This window comes from Entelurus aequoreus, linkage group LG02, assembly GCF_033978785.1.
Source record: "Entelurus aequoreus isolate RoL-2023_Sb linkage group LG02, RoL_Eaeq_v1.1, whole genome shotgun sequence".
NCBI lineage: Eukaryota > Metazoa > Chordata > Actinopteri > Syngnathiformes > Syngnathidae > Entelurus > Entelurus aequoreus.
In genome coordinates this window covers 42,180,363-42,197,783 of record NC_084732.1, presented here as the reverse complement: position 1 = coordinate 42,197,783, position 17,421 = coordinate 42,180,363, and the positions used below count along the sequence as shown (strand labels likewise).

General features: G+C 37.9%; 2 protein-coding genes across 3 annotated transcripts in view; one reads left to right on the top strand and one right to left on the bottom strand.

Annotated features, from left to right (window-relative positions):
- Window positions 1-7,933, bottom strand: part of cenpn (centromere protein N) — an 11,932-nt gene extending 3,999 nt beyond the window's left edge. The window contains exons 1-8 of the mRNA XM_062026873.1: window positions 7,293-7,933; window positions 6,977-7,022; window positions 6,835-6,894; window positions 5,468-5,541; window positions 5,216-5,389; window positions 5,039-5,140; window positions 2,057-2,111; window positions 967-1,076 (exon numbers count right to left, since the gene is read on the bottom strand). Of these exons, the coding sequence (XP_061882857.1) occupies window positions 967-1,076; window positions 2,057-2,111; window positions 5,039-5,140; window positions 5,216-5,389; window positions 5,468-5,541; window positions 6,835-6,894; window positions 6,977-7,022; window positions 7,293-7,463 (792 nt within the window). The 5' untranslated portion in view covers window positions 7,464-7,933. The remainder of the gene's footprint in view (window positions 1-966; window positions 1,077-2,056; window positions 2,112-5,038; window positions 5,141-5,215; window positions 5,390-5,467; window positions 5,542-6,834; window positions 6,895-6,976; window positions 7,023-7,292) is intronic.
- cmc2 (C-x(9)-C motif containing 2) lies at window positions 7,426-15,489 on the top strand. Of its 2 annotated transcripts, XM_062026886.1 has the most exons (5): window positions 7,426-8,939; window positions 9,046-9,113; window positions 9,249-9,319; window positions 9,394-9,465; window positions 14,735-15,489. In XM_062026886.1, the coding sequence occupies exons 2-5, from the start codon at window positions 9,077-9,079 to the stop codon at window positions 14,819-14,821; spliced, it is 267 nt and encodes an 88-aa protein (XP_061882870.1). In that variant the 5' UTR covers window positions 7,426-8,939; window positions 9,046-9,076; the 3' UTR covers window positions 14,822-15,489. The 2 variants fall into 2 exon arrangements, with proteins under 2 accessions (XP_061882870.1, XP_061882877.1); XM_062026893.1 differs by lacking the exon at window positions 9,046-9,113 and having other exon boundaries at window positions 7,925-8,939; window positions 9,225-9,319.
- The last annotated feature ends 1,932 nt before the right edge of the window (window positions 15,490-17,421 follow it).

Sequence of the window (17,421 nt, the reverse complement as noted above, 5' to 3'; positions counted from 1 at the left end):
TGCTTAATAACTGTTTAATAAATACACTTTTGCTAAATTGACTTAGTTGTGATTTCCCTCTCTGCATGAAAGTTTAAAATGAGCATATATTAATGCAGTATGAACAAGAATGTTTTAATGTAGACACATAGAATCATCATACTGCTGTGATTCAAGGCTAAGGCAAAATATTGATATATATCGTGTATCGCGATATGGCCTAAAAATGATGTGTGGGGTGGCGGGGTTTGGTGGTAGCGGGGGTGTATATTGTAGCCCGGAAGAGTTAGGGCTGCATGGGATTCTGGGTATTTGTTCTGTTGTGTTTATGTTGTCTTACGGTGCGGATGTTCTCCCGAAATGTGTTTGTCATTCTTGTTTGGTGTGGGTTCACAGTGTGGCGCATATTTGTAACAGTGTTAAACTTGTTTATACGCCACCTTCAGTGTCACCTGTGTGGCTGTTGATCAAGTATGTCTTGCAGTCACTTACGTGTGTGTACAGAAGCCAAATACAACATGTGACTGGACTGGCACGCTGTTTGCACAGGTTTTAGAGGGCGCTAAAGGCAGTGCCATCACGGCACGCCCTTAATATTGTTGTTTGGGTGAAAATCGGCAGACATTCGAGAGAATGGTTGCCCTGAAATTCGGGAGTCTCCCGGAAAAATCGGGAGGGGTGGCAAGTATGACGCTGTCAAGCGCCATTCATATAAAACTTGCGGGCCGCAATAACATTACATTTTCATACTAATGTGCGGGCTGCAAAAAAACGTCTCAGACACGCGGCCCACGTGTCTGAGACCCCTGATTTAGAGTCTCCAACTAACTAAACATGCATGCTTTTAAAATGCACAGGGACAACATGCCAACTCTACACAGGCCACTGTGAATGTTAAAAAGGGCTTAACAAACTGGTATGGGGAAAACTTTCTAAATGTAAACAAAACTGAGCATACCAGAACAGCGTTTGAGAAAGACTGAGTACCTTGTACACAACAGACTGTAGCTCTGGTAACTTGCCGCCACCAAACGCTTCACAGGCCTTCTGAAGTCTGTTAACTTCATCCTCAGCTTGTTCTCGCTCTATGTGTGGGTCTGTGGATAGAAAGTAAAGCACACAGAAATTTAGTACATCCAAACTGCACACAAACATCGGTATTAAGTAGAGATGTCCGATAATATCGGACTGCCGATATTATGGGCCGATAAATGCTTTAAAATGTAATATCGGAAATTATCGGTATCGGTTTCAAAAAGTAAAATAAATGACTTTTTAAAACGCCGCTGCACGGAGTGGTACACGGACGTAGGGAGAAGTACAGAGCGCCGATAAATCTTAAAGGCACTGCCTTTGCGTGCCAGCCCAATCACATAATATCTACGGCTTTTCACACACACAAGTGAATGCAATGCATACTTGGTCAACAGATACAGGTCACACTGAGGGTATAAACAACTTTAACACTGTTACAAATATGCACCACACTGTGAACCCACACCAAACAAGAATGACAAACACATTTCGGGAGAACATCCGCACCGTAACACAACATAAACACAACAGAACAAATACCCAGAACCCCTTGCAGCACTAACTCTTCTTGGACGCTACAATATAAACCCCTCGCTACCCCCTCCCACCTCAACCCCCGCCCCCCCCAACCCCGCCCACCTCAACCAGCTGACATGCTCTCAGGGAGAGCATGTCCCAAATTCAAGCTGCTGTTTTGAGGCATGTTAAAAAAAAAAGCACTTTGTGACTTCAATAATAAATAGGGCAGTGCCATGTTGGCATTTTTTTCCATAACTTGAGTTGATTTATTTTGGAAAACCTTGTTACATTGTTTAATGCATACAGCGGGGCATCACAACCAAATTAGGCATAATAATGTGTTAATTCCACGACTGTGTATATATATATATATATATATATATATATATATATATATATATATATATATATATATATATATATATATATATATATATATATATCCATTATCGGACATCTCTAGTATTAAGTGTGCAATCCTACAAAAACTGTTAAAGAAAATAACTGATAACATGATACATACTTGAGACTGTTTGACTCGTACTGGCAAGAGAGCTGGGATATCTGGTCGGGAACACCTTGGCAGCAAATACAATAGTAGATAAGATATCGACAGGGTCTCTGCAGGTTTCAAAATACTAAATCTAACTAAAAACACCAGAGGCCTTATTGTAAACTAATATTTGTTTGGAAATAAAGATTGGCAAAGACCTCAATGGCCATTTTTCTGATTTGCCATTGAATTCCAATGTCTACAAACTCTACATACTACCGGTAATGTTCTACAGTTTTATTTCAGAAGGTGCAGTCTGCTTCTTATTGCATTTTTTTCACAAAACAACAACCAGAAAGTTGGCCATGGTGGAGGCAAGCACAACGATATATGTTGTCTTTGAAACGGATAGGAGAGGAAGAATGAGGATAACATTCAAATTTGCCCATCTTTTTTTGTATCTGGTATGTATTTCACATAGAATATATTTTCACTGGCCAGTAGTTTTGTGTTTGCAAAAATATTGCTAATAAACAAGAACTGATCATTACTTTGGCATGACAAGATGACGTTCACATATGTTACTTTTTTTCTAGATCCTCACCAATGCACAAACTGACTGTAAGCAAACAACATTTAAAGCTTGAGAAAATGTAAACTACAACGTCTGAGTAGCTGATCTGAAATTATTGGACTAAATAAATAGGTATGAAATAATAATGTATTATTTATACTTTTTTAAGTGCACAACTATTAGTCATTACATCACAGATAAGTTAGCATGTGCAGTGTTTCCCATAAACTGCCAAGATACCTGGGGCGGTGGGGGCGTGGTCACCATGACATCATCGAGTAATTTGCATAATTTACTACAATGATATGATTTTCTCTAAAAAGGCTCAAAAAATGTATACTTACTAATTAATAATAACAGTTTTGTTTTAAACGTCCATCCATCCATCCATCCATCCATCCATTTTACAATATAATTACAACACTTTATGTACATATTTATATACAGATTTGAACAATATGTTATTCACTGAAATATATTTATTAATTGTGGTTCTTACAAAAAATATATCTTATAAAATATAACAGCTAAAATGTCTCTTAAAGCTCTGCCCCTTTAATTAGTGCATACTAAATATTTTAACTTTAGCCTACTACTACAACCATATTATTTACCAGCAACATAAAGTGAAACAGAGGCAGAGGTGTCCTGCCACAGTCAGTAACAAATAAACAGAAAACAGTAGTGGTCAAATACAAATAAGGCAAAAAGAGAAGTATCATACACTTCTCTTTTGTAAAGTAAATCTGAACAGCCTAAATGGGCATCTACATCAACTATATGATTTGCCTGAGAAGCTGGACAGGACAAAAAAATAAAATAAATAAATAAATAATTATTATTTATTTATTTTTAATTTTTATTTGTGGCGGACATAATTATTTCGTGGCGGGCCACCACAAATAAATGAATGTGTGGGAAACACTGATGTGCTTACTGTGTGTAATAGTATCATTTAATTAGTAAACCTCTCATATGGATCTTCTTCAGCAATTAGTGCCACCTTATCCACATTCTCTCATTGACTTTCACCACAATGTTTACAAACTGTGCTCTAATAATAATAATAATAATAATAATGAATTGCATTTGTAACGCACTTTATATTTGTTAAAATCTCAAAGTGCTCTCCATGATGGCTCCACATTGGGTCCTAACCTGAGTTGTAGCATCGGTGAAAATATTTGATACGTTTCCCTCAATCATGTACTGGTATTAACTTTTTTGTTCTAGAGCCACTAACCATTGAACGTACCCATCTTACACAAATAATTCAGCTTTGCTGTGAGCTTTGGTTCTCTCTGTGAGTGTAACATACCGCTGCGTGCGCTGAGCACCACACACTCAATGTGCTGGATACATTATGATTGGGCTGCACAAGTACTTAATTAGATCTGCTTTGTAGATATGAATAGCGCCCTCAAAATTGGAAACATTTAAAAGCGGGACAGAAATTAATGTACAGGGTGATTCAGAAATGATACGCTAAAATCATCACACATTTATTCAGTTCTAAAGCATTGTAATAGACTGAATCAATGGTCATTTGATATAGGAGTTATCCAAGTTTTATTGTGTTACAATTTCACCGTTGTGTTCATGTAAACCTTTCGGCGCAGCTCAATTGTAGGAAGACTACGTGTTTATTTACCCTCAAAATGGCGTTTTGTGTGCTTACGATTGCGGAAACAAATGCCATTGTCATAGTGAAGCGTGCTTTTAGAACAGAACATCCACCCCATCGTGAGAGCATTCGACGGTGGGTTAAACAATTTAAAGAGACTGGCTGCTTGTGTAAAGGACAGAGTCCTCGAAGACCTCGATGACATGAAAGACTGAATAACAGCAGCAATCAACACGGTGGATCACGGCATCCTGGGGCATGTTTGGGAGGAATTCTCATATCATCTTGACGTTGTCCGTGCTGCCAGTGGTGGCCATATTGAGCACTTGTAAAGCATGAAATAAATACTCAAAGTTATGTACAACATGTGTTCAAGCTAGCTTTTCTATTGTTTTGCATTTTTGAAATATGGAGTGATAATTTCGGCGTATTCTTTTTGAATCACCCTGTATTTATTTCAAAATTAACAAAACTTTAAAAAAAAATTCAGACCTTTCATAGTTAAGACTTTTCACAAGAGTTTGATAGAATATAAAACATTCTAAGGCCTTAAATTCATACCCTGTAACAAAAGCAAGGGCCTTTCTATGTGGTGTTTGCATGTTTTTCCTGTGCTTACGTCGGTTTTCTCACTTTCACAGTCCAAAAAATGCCTGCTTAATTTTTTTGGAGACTAAATTGTCCATAGGTGTTAGCTCTCTGTCTTTTATTCCTTGACACTTAGTTACAATGTGTAAGGGAGAAAAAAGTGCTGACAAGCTTGGACCTGACACAAAATTTATGTGATATTAGCGTACAATGCTCGTGGACTTACCTGCTCATATTGCTGCATCAGCAGGTCCCGAATTGTGGTGAGTTTCCGTCCACTGAGGTTAGCATCCTTGATAGCCTGATGTCTGGCGGATAGGATCAAAGCCTAACAGGGAGAGTAATCTCCTTAGAAAAAGAATAATCAAAAGCCACATAAAGTCACACTGAAGTCATTCATCACCTGGGATAACAAGGGCTTTTGCTTGGGTGTCAGTCTACAGACAAACACATAAGGAGTTTGTAGGTAGTGAACAACATAAGTTGGCTTCAGGTTGTTGGGCCGAGAGAAGCTGTCTCCCCACGCAATGCGAATCCAAACGGCTTCGTCCGTGTTCTTCTTTATTTTGACAGACACCTTGGATGTCAAAGGTGAAAATTGCATGAAACTGAGAAAAAATGTTTAACTTAAATTTGTAGGAAACACATAACTTACGTTTCTTATGAGCTCATTCAGGTGGTTTTTGAAACTTTGCTTAAACTGCAGCAACTCCAGGGCTTGAGCATCAGCTAGACGCCATAAACATGGGAAAATATAACAAACAAATAAAATGGCACGCAGTTGAGAACAGCTGAACAGGTGGATTATATTGGAGTGATATTGTCGCCCTCTTGAGGACGAAGAGAGAAACAGTGGTCCATGACCACGAATGTTATTTAAAAGTTACTTCAATCAATCAATCAATGTTTATTTATATTGAGCATAGCATCAATATATACATGATGCAATCCAAACAACTTTTCCCACTCATGGTGTAAATGAACTATAACCATCAAATGAAGTCACCACATGGTCACACATAACACACCTCCTGCTCATTGAACTTTGTGGACATTATAAAACATGTTTATATAATTTTATATTCCACATGCGCATGATGGGTGATATGGAAAACACACTCTTTACACTTCCCCATTTTTGCCGCTATTTTAGTTTCTTGATATTTCTAAATGGTTACAAAACTTTAAGGAGGTAGTCAATGAAAGAAACAAGGTATGTGTTGAATTTTCACATACTCTTAATTCAACGTTTTATCGTTTATACTTCATATTGCATTGTCATCAGGGTCTGATGTGGGGAGCGGGGGGTGTTAAAGTTGAAGTAGTTGAAGTTGATGTGTTGTTCAGTCTGCTATAGCTTGCTTTAATCAATGCAAACTGAAGTGTTATTTTGGTACAAAAGATTGTTATTACACCATAATCAACGCTCTGTTGTGTGGCAAAAAAAAAGCGTTGTAACGTGTGTATTTATGTATGCGTGTTAATGTGTTTGAGTGTGCGCGCGCATCCATATAATAGTGTATATAAGATTAACCTAAAAAACATGGCTTTTCCGCTGTTTGTATTGTATTTTTAACATGTTTGGCAACATTCCCTCTTCAATTTGGTATAAAATGAATATGCAGACTTAAAGCATTGCGATCACAGATTACGTGTAAAAACAGCTGTGTAAAAGGGATCACATATCACTCTGAGACAGCACACAGCTGTAATAAATAATAATAAAAAACAACTGAAGTGATTTCGATATCAAATGTATTTAGATGCTTATTTAATTACATTACACATTTAATATCTATATAAGTAACCTAACTTTGGAACTGTGTATATATATATATATATATATATATATATATATATATATATATATATATATATATATATATATATATATATATATATATATATATATATATATATATAATTACTTTACATGTAGTTCGCTTTCGGCCTCTGGCCAAAGTTTTTTGGCCAATGCAGCCCTTTTATTGTTAGATAGCTATCTACTTCCTAGATTAATACCTTTAGGGTCCACCAGCTGGAATGCTTTCCACAGTCCCTGGTTTGGATTGTCAATGACATCTGAGAGATGAATGCGACAGAATGTACACATTATTAGATATGAAATGATGGTAAACACACCGTGCGAATGTACAACACTTACAACACATCTCTAACTCCGCGATATGTTTAACTGTCCATCCATTTTCCTGAAAAGAGGAGAGACGTTGTAAATTTAAAGGGAAAGTGGCCCACAACAACGCAAGCAAAGATGGAAAAAATAAAGTTTTTGAATGTAAATCAATTTTCTTGCAAATTAGATGCATGCATTCGTTAACTCTGTGATACATTTATTTGTCCATCCATTTTCCCTAGGTGAGCAACGACATGAGCTATAAAGTTAGATGGAAAGGATGTGGATTCGTAAAAAGAGAGATAATCAGTACATCTTAATGACAAGTAGAAGCAGGGGCATGTACCTCACCAAGGGCATAAAGTATGTCCGTTATTGCCCATTTCGATTGAGTAAAATCGATGGTTTGTCTTTGAGCCTCAGTCAAGCGGCCCCACTTCTCCAGCGTTGCTCTGAGAAGTTGACTCGGTATCCGTCGAATGAGGCGACGCAACAAGCAATTCATCGGGTCCTCCATTGGTCCCAAAACTGTATTTGATATCCTACTTGTGCGTTGGAGTGCCAAAAAAATAAAATAAACCCAATTGCAGCTCAGGTAGCCGGCGTTGCTAATATACGTGTGTCCTTTCCTCCAAACAAACCGCCGTCTGGAAGCAAAAACAAACCAACCAATCAGAAAACGCCAAAAAGATACGACCCACTTGGTCTAGCGCCCTCTATGGTATTGGAGCAGTAGTGAGTAATTATTATTATTATCATTTATTTTTTGAATTGAACAAACAAACATGTATTCAGAATGAACACAAAATCTATGGCACTTTCATTATAACAATTTTCAACATCCACCAGGTTGAGCAACTATTGTCTTCAACAAAAAATGTCAAGGGAAGAGAATAAAATCAAATACAAATAGAATATTGAAAAAATAAAAAACTTAAATAAATAATAAAAAATAGGATACGATGTGCAGTAGTGAGTAAATATACAGTAAAGTGTTAGTGGTTTCTTCTTCTTCTTTTAAATTTTACGGCAGCTGGCATCCATCTGTGTTGCATTACTGCCATCTTCAGTTTCTGTAAGTGGTTTAACCTTGACTCTAAACTATATATGCTCATATTATTCAACATTTTATTATCCACCCATCCATCCATGTTTTACCGCTTGACCCGTTCGGGGTCGCGGGGGTGCTGTATCATTCCCTCAAATAATCCAGCTTTGAAACGGAAGAACAACCACGATAATGTATTGAAACAAACATACTGAAATATTTATTGAATATTTCAGCATACTATGTATGAAATATCAATTGTCTGTGTTTAGTGTATGCAATTGTGTACAATACCAGCGTAAACATGTATTATATCAGATTATTATATTATATTATATCCATCCATCCATCAATTTATCCATCCATCCATTTTTTCTACCGCTTGTCCCTTTTGGTATCGCGGGGGGGGTGCTGGAGCCTATCTCAGCTGCATTTGGACGGAAGGCGGGGTACACCCTGGACAAGTCGCCACAGTTATATTCAAACAAAGTCGAAAACAACCACGTTACGTAGCTTCTAAAACGAACAATAACATGGGAGAACTCTCTTGCTCCTCCCACATATCTTTGTCAGAATAGGACCCGCCTTCCGGAAAAGAATAAATGCTATTGGTTGATTAAGCAAAACGCGGACACCGATTGGTGATTCGGGTTTGCTATTCCAACTGGCTGTCCTTCAGTAGGCCACAACGTTCCACTCTGTCAAGTCTATCAGCAATTCGTGTATCTCCTTAGAAGCTAGTATGTTATAACTCCTTTAATTTACGAATATTTATCGGAGCTCGTTTCGTCAGAGAAGAGGATATAGAACGTAGAAAAACTATGTTCTGAGTGAGTGTCCCACAACATCTGCGGCCTATTAGCTACGAGCTAGTTAGCAAACTTGACATTTAGTTGACTTAGTTCTGGGAAAATCTTATCTGGTGATCCAACCTGTCCACTGCTGGTAAGATAAATCCACAATACGTGTCTTATTATTGTTATAAGTGAATTGATTCAGGTTGATTGCTGATATATGGTTTTCAACGCTTCTGTATGTGTGTTTACTGTAGGTAAGTGCCCACAGGAGTCCACAACATCACAATGACCTCTCAAGATGGAGAGGGAGCTGGAGGATTTAGTATCCTTCAGTACTCTAGACTATTTGTCAACATTATTTTTATGGACTCAACGAAATGACAGTCAACTCATAGTGCATCTTCTGTTTGGCTTGTGTACATTTGCACATTAGGACCTTAACTCGGCATGCACCCTGACCTTTCGCCCCACCTGCACACTGATGACTGCAATGAGCTCATAAACCGCCTGAAGCAGTGCCACACAGAGGTACTCGGCATCTATCCTTCTTTTTTTGCTCATAAATGCATTAAATAAAACATATTTTACCTTTTTTCCACCAGCACAATTTCTTGAAGTTCTTCGGAACGTGCAACGACGACGACCGCGCCATGCGTCACTGCCTGCACAATGAGGTAAGAATGTTATTGTGAGAAATGTGTAACATTGAGTAGGGCAGCACGGTGGTTGAGGGGTTAGTGCGTCTGCCTCACAATGCGAAGGTCCTGTGTTCGATCCTGCGCTCAGGATTTTTCTGTGTGGAGTTTGCATGTTCTCCCCGTGACTTTGTGGGTTCCCTGCGGGTACTCCGGCTTCCTCCCACCTCCAAAGACATGCACCTGGGGATAGGTTGATTGGCAACACTAAATTGGCCGTAGTTTGTGAATGTTGTCTGTCTATCTGTGTTGGCCCTGCGATGACGTAGCGACTTGTCCAGGGTGTAGCCCGCCTTCCGCCCGAATGCAGCTGAGATAGGCTACCGCCCGCGACCCCGAAAGTGACAATCGGTAGAAAATGGATGGATGGATGGATGGATGGGTAGAGCTGGGCCGATTACATTTTTTTAAATATATATCGCCTTGGTCAAAATATGTTTGATGAATGTATGTATGTGTGTATATGTATGTGTATATATATATATTTATATATATATATATATGTATGTTTGTGTATGTGTGTGTGTGTGTGTGTATGTATGTATATAATATAAATATATTTATTTATTTATATTCGGCGGCTGCAACCTTTCAAGGACCCAGTCCAAGGCTTCGGGACACTCCCTGGTTACGTCAGTTGTCCCCGCCCTTACATTTACGTCTCATATGTGATGATCAGTTGCGCAAGGTTAAAAAATGGCAAACTTAAGAGAAGAATGTCAAATTGTTTTTTTGTTTTCTCTTGCTCCTTTACCTTATTTCAAAGGAAGCGGCTAAGTGCTGATTTTTTTGGGTTAGAGCCGACCGATCATTAGAGGTGGTTGTCATGAAAATGTGACACGTGTTGACAAGCATTTTATAGCTGTTGTTCCTAATTATTAGTTAATGGTGGATTTATTTGTATGTTTGTAAATGGTTGTTGTAGTGGGACATGTACCTTTTAAAAACACAGACAATTCTGATGTTGTCCAAGAATGAGTCCTCACGGTCTATCCACACAGCAACACCACACAATCTTATTTAGCAGTTACTTTATTATTTTTGTGATCCACAATTAATGTACTTTTCTAAATTTGTTTAATTGTTTGCATTATAGCCAGTAATGGTTAATATTTGTATAACAATTATATTATCATAAATGCAGAGGATATCACAACAATTGCAGTTTCAGTGCATTAGTTTATTAATGTATACAGGTTATAAAAATACTATTTTTATAAATAATCATCCAAACTGGAATATACATGTGTTGTCATTTATTTTTGGTCTGTTGTTCTTTAAATTGCCTTGTCCAAGTTCATGTCGTCCTTGATTGTTCTGCACAGCAAAAAAAAAAAAAAAAAAAGTTAAACACAAGTTTATATTAATCATTTATAGAAATACATATTTTCAAATAACATGTAAATGTAAGCAAGAAAACAGCAATAACTAATATAGGTACATTGATGCACACATTTACAATACTTGACTATTCACACATTAAGGCGGAAGGCATGGGATTTTTCTGTCTATAGTCGGAAATCCTTTTTATTTATCTCCGTAAAAATATAAAAAAATATTTTTTGTTTTTTCCCACCTACATTGTGTGCTAAACTCTTAATCCCTCTCTTTGCCATACCTACCAACAACTACAGTTTTCCCGTAATGAGTACGGTTTTTGATAATCCATTCCGGTTTACGGCCACAGTGGTAAAAACTACGGTTTTCCATTAAAAATTAAGTTAAGTTAAAGTACCAATGATTGTCACACACACACTAGGAGTGGCGAAATTATTCTCTGCATTTGAACCATCACCCTTGATCACCCCCTGGGAGGTGAGGCGAGCAGTGAGCAGCAGCGGTGGCCGCGCCCGGGAATCATTTTTGGTGATTTAACCCCCAATTCCAACCCTTGATGCTGAGTGCCAAGCAGGGGGTAATGTGTCCCATTTTTATAGTCTTTGGTATGACTGGGCCGGGGTTTGAACTCACAACCTACCGATCTCAGGGCAGATCCATCCATCCATCCATTTTCTACCACTTGTCTCTTATGGGGTCGCGGGGGGGCTGGAGCCTATCCCAGCTGCACACGGGCGGAAGGTGGGGTACACCCTGGAAAAAATCACCACCTTATCAAAGCCATTAAAAAAATATTAATTTAAAAATCGAAGCTACGTAGCGAAGCAACTCCACGGGCAGGGGACAAAATACACAGGAATCATCAATGATGATTGGTTGGTTTACATATAAGAAAATCCATAATTGGTTGGTTGGTTTACGATGATGAGTCACGATTGGTTAAGATTAGGGCAAAACATTACGGACAGGCCAATCAGAGGCAATATAGGGCGGGTCATCGAACCAGGAAGGGAAATCACAACAGACGCGCACATCCTAAATGACAATGAGAGAGTCGGAAAAGAGAAGAGGGAATATTCAAGCGGGTGATTTATATTTTTACAAAACTAGTGGAAGATGGCAGAGGGATTCTCTTCCTTAGATTTTTCTTTTAGCGATGGAGAAGACGTCCACTTGGCCACATTTGGTCAATGGTATGTGTCTGGATAAAACAATGCCCAAAACATACATTTTAGTTGTTTACCATGTAAGCCCAAATCACAACTGCTCTCGAACATGGAAGACGTAGAATACATATTTTAGAAGACACACGATTGTGGCAGACATGTGATGACTTTTGCTACAGTATATCCTGTCTAAATGCCAAATGTAATTTTCATTGGTGTTTTAGAACAAGACAGGAGCTGAAATTGGCTATAAAATCCAAGGCAGATTCCAGCAAAGCAGAAACAAAAAGTGCAAAGCTGGTCAGAAATTTGCCAGGAAGGCCCAAGTCAGCTATCAAAGCTAAAATGTCAAAGTAATATGTAAATGATGTAAATAACTAGATGAACCATTTGTGGCTGTGAAGTGAACACTAGTAAGGTTGTAAATACTGTATAGAGTAGGCTAACCCATGTGGTTCCTGTGGATGTGAACACAAGTTGTAATTACTGTAGTGACTAAATAACATAGTGACTGAAACAGACATAGTGATTTATTTGGATGAAAGGGGTATGTATTTATGTCAACTCTTTTCATCATTTTTAAATTCTTTAAACACTAAAACGTCTTCAAATGTTTTTTTCTTTTTTCAAATTTTTGCATGTTCAATTGCTGAAAAACAAGGAGCTTTGTGGGGACCTCATCACAGAGCCAAAACAGATGGACAGACACAATTCACACTCACATTCACACACAACGGCTAACTTTAGTGTTGCCAATCTAAAATATTTAACTAAAATATGTAAGGTTTTACTTCTAAACGTTAAAACAAATCTCCGGGCACGAAGCCGTTTGCAATGGCCGGATTAATGGCTCTCCCTCGGGATAAAGAGAGAGGCAAAGAGCTTGGAAGACACTAAATGATAAATGATAAATGGGTTGTACTTGCATAGCGCTTTTCTACCTTCAAGGTACTCAAAGCGCTTTGACAGTATTTCCACATTTACCCATTCACACACACATTCACACACTGATGGCGGGAGCTGCCATGCAAGGCGCTAACCAGCAGCCATCAAGGACACAACGGACGTGACTAGGAAGGTAGAAGGTGGGAATTGAACCCCAGTAACCAGCAACACTCCGATTGCTGGCACAGCCACTCTACCAACTTCGCCACGCCGCCCTCAACAATACGATAGTCGAGGTCTCGTATATTAACACAAATGTATATCACTAATGTCACCCCACCTTTACATTTCTGGTTTTAGCTGTTTTAAATGAATAAATAAAGTTATACTTACATTTTAAAGTCGCTCTTTCTGCTCCGCATGGAGCCGCCATGTTGACAATTATTTTTAGAGTGCGCAAAGGATCTTGGCATATGAAAATGTGCCAAGTGTACACAGATGCATATTGTTGCTAATGGGAGAAAAGAACACATTTGTTGGCAGTATTCGAAGGACACTTGGAGCTGTTTGAATGGGGACATCCTTTGTGCACCATGATGACGTCACTGCGAAGGATGCAGCCGCTAGAATTGAGACACAGCTATGGTTTAGTAACCTAGCAAAACAGGAAGTAATCAGTGAGCAATGGGAGGGAGATGCCAAACAGCCAATCGCGTAACCGTATCAACTATAACGTTTGGTTTCGCCATCTTGGGATCTCACTGTTGACTCTCTGTATGGAGTGAGAAGAGAAAGTAAAAATGAGTGCTGGTGGAGAGCGAATACATTTTTGATAAAACGGGAAAAGTCACTTGCTGTAACAGTATGGCAGTTTTTTTTTGTTTTTTTTTCAAAAGGACTGTATTCCTTTGCCGCTTACCTCTTTTTTTTCAGCCCTTGTTTGTTCCGTATGTGGATGGACAGAAACAAAACGTAGGAACTTCAGTGCAGTACTGTGTAAATAAAATAAATAACAAAATATAACAAATGTGCTACTTTAAAATAATTTGGTCCAGTAATATTTCAATAATAATTACCGGTACTGCATAACATAAATTAATTTCCATACTTTAAATATGAATAACATATCAAATTAAATGTTACATAGACCACGTAACTTCCTGGCATTAAACCTGCAAAAAATTGTTCTTCTCAGGTTTCTCTATTTTTACATTTTCACATTTTGCACTATTTTGTTACATTTCATACTTGTTCCTTATATTTGCACCCTAATTTAAAGAGTTTTTTAAAACTGTTTTGTTAATATTGATTGAGGGTTTTCCATGGTTGTGTTGAAGTTTCATTTCCTTTCTGCCTTGGTAGCTGAGTGTTTTATAATCAGAGGACGGTTACGGACGGCGTGGCGCGGTTGGGAGAGTGGCCGTGCCAGCAACCTGAGGGTTCCTGGTTCAATCCCCAGCTTCTACCAACTTAGTCACGTCCGTTGTGTCCTTGAGCAAGACACTTCACCCTTGCTCCTGATGGGTCGTGGTTAGGGCCTCGCATGGCAGCTCCCGCCATCAGTGTGTGAATGTGTGTATGAATGGGTGAATGTGGAAATAGTGTCAAAGCGCTTTGAGTACCTTGAAGGTAGAAAAGCGCTATACAAGTATAACCCATTTACATTTAAAACATTTTTAACATTTAATGTATGTTTCTCCTAGTCCATATTTTCCAGAGGTCATAAAATATATAAATAATTATCGATATTGACCAATATAAAAACTTATTTTGTGATACAGTTTTCAGCCATATCGCCCAGCACTTCGATGGAGGCACAGCAGGCTCACTGATTCTTCTTTTTTGTTCAAATCTAACAGAGGCTGGAAAAGCGGGAGCGCAACAAACATCATGCACAAGCCATGAGAAAAAGGCTGAAAGACGCATCCAAGGAACAGCTCTCATAGACATTTTATCGGCAACCTTCATCCAGGTGCGCTGTTGTGCTCAAATATGCAGATGGAACACAGAACTAATTACGTTCTATTATTTTGGGGATTTAGCCGTAAAGAAAATTGGTCACTGTGTTACAGAGGCTAGACTTAACACAATATACAGGAAATATATTATAAGGGTCTGTTTGCAACCTTTTGCTCTTATTATATTTTTGGTTTGCAAAATGTAACTTTGAGCAAGTTGCAAACAACCTCTTTAATTATTGGTGATAGTTGAGAGACACACAGCCAAAGCTAATGTGTGCCACAGATGATGGCCTACTCGTACATTAACTCAACAATCATAAGATTATATCTCATCTGTACACATTCAAACATGCATCAAGACTTATGTTTTTAGGCTACTAAATTAATCTCACACAACACATAATAATGTACATCTGTACAACTAAATGAGATGCAATACAATAGCTATAAGCAAATATTCTGCCTCTACAAAGTTTGGATTGATACAATATGTTTATTATTGTGGTTGTAGTTTGCAGTGGGATTAAAACAGTGGATGTATTTCAAACATGGATTGAAATCAGGATTACAAAAAGCAGGACTCTTGTGAGTGGATGGGGAATCATATTGATTTGTTTCATTATTTTAAAATAAAGTGTGTTACATTAACTACAGGAGCTTTGTGTACTTTCATCCGTCAAGTCAATCAATGCATACAACATGAGTGAGGAGTCTCTGACTGGTGTGCTTGCTGGCAAATTTCACATCAAAGTACACCCTGACTAAACTTAAGATCAAACTTTTACCAAGTTTAGAGCAAATAAATTACAAGTACATTAAACCCTAGTTTATCGCTGTTAATTGGTTCAAGGCCTGACCATGGTAAATTAATTACTGGTACCGTGAATTATAAATCAAATATTCTAGCATTAAAAAACTGTTTACGACCTTCTAAATACATATCTCAACATTGTGAGAGCCCTCTGGACATGAAATAACACCTTTACATTATTTTAATCCAATATACAGAAGTAATGCTGCCCAGGGGTGAACCTATCAGTTGCCAGAAGGCAAAACACATCTACTAACACTACTTCCTAGTTGATTTAGCCATGTTTATGTTGTACAATGTTTAATTTAGGCTAAAAATACTTTGAATATGCTTAAAGGGACTCTATTAAGCAAAACCAACATTTCTTACCAATTGGTACCTGCTGTTGTGTATTTGGGATCTGCGCAAGTCTGCGCAAATTTTAAATCGTACTATGGAGGCGTTGCAGAGATAAAACAATCTTGCCTTCCTCCATACCTACTCCAAATGAGCCGTTTGGAATTTGCCCGACTTGTGACATTTTTCCAATTTGTGACATTAGCGGATATCTCCATATATAGTAGAGGTTTATCTGCCGAGTTTTATAATAATTGTAGGCTTCTGATATTCTTTTTGGGAAGGCCAAAGAGCAGGGCATTACAATAGTCTAAACGACAGGAAACAAAAACATGCATTAGCACCTCCGTGTTGGAGAGAGAAACGGGCGGACTGTGGCTATTTTCTTAAAGGCCTACTGAAACCCACTACTACCGACCACGCAGTCTGATAGTTTATATATCAATGATGAAATCTTAACATTGCAACACATGCCAATACGGCCGGGGTAACTTATAAAGTGCAATTTTAAATTTCCCGGCAAACTTCCGGCTGAAATGGGTTGATAATTAGGACTTTCAAAGTAATGCGTTAACTCACGTGATTAATCACGAAAAAGTATTGCATCAATGATGTGCACATCTAGATTAATCATGCAATTTATTTTGACCGTATAAGCTCTTAACCTTAACCGCTATACGATCAGTGTCCAGATCAATACGTCGGTACAAAAATGAGTGAGAAAACTGTGACTGGTGTGCTCGCTGGCAAATTTCACTCCAAAATACACTCTGAAAGAACTTACAATAAAACTGTTACCAAGTTTTGTGCAAATAAATGATATGCATTCAAGTAAAACATTTAAAAATGTTCCTGGTTGACATTCTGATAATAAAATTGCACTTGTGTACAAATATTGATCTTTTCTTCAGCAAATTTTAATTATGCAAGTAAGTAATCACCTGTGATTAGTCATGATTAATGCAAATTCCAAAAATGTGATAAAACAATCATTTGACATAGACAATATGTGTTGCTTTTTTTAACATATTCATTTAATAATGCACTTTGGTAACTGTTTTCTATAGACCTTAACTATATAAATACAATGCAAAATGCGGATTATCTACACCACAAAATATTCTCGAACCAATGTTTATATTCATATGTCATAATATTCAGACATACAAACTGTAGATTACAGCAAGTAAGACATAGTGTAGAAAGGAAAATATGCTTCTGACAATTGTATTGCCCCAACACTGACAAAGACACACTCTAAACATTACTGACAGCCTCGACCAGAAATATGAATTCCAACTACAGGCTCCAATTTAGGCAAATGAGCTCAGGCCTCGTGTATTTTTACACGGATTTCATTCGAAAAATAGACGTACTTTCAAATCCAGAAAACATTGTATGCAAGACAAAATTTAGATGTATTAAAGTGTGTGCACGC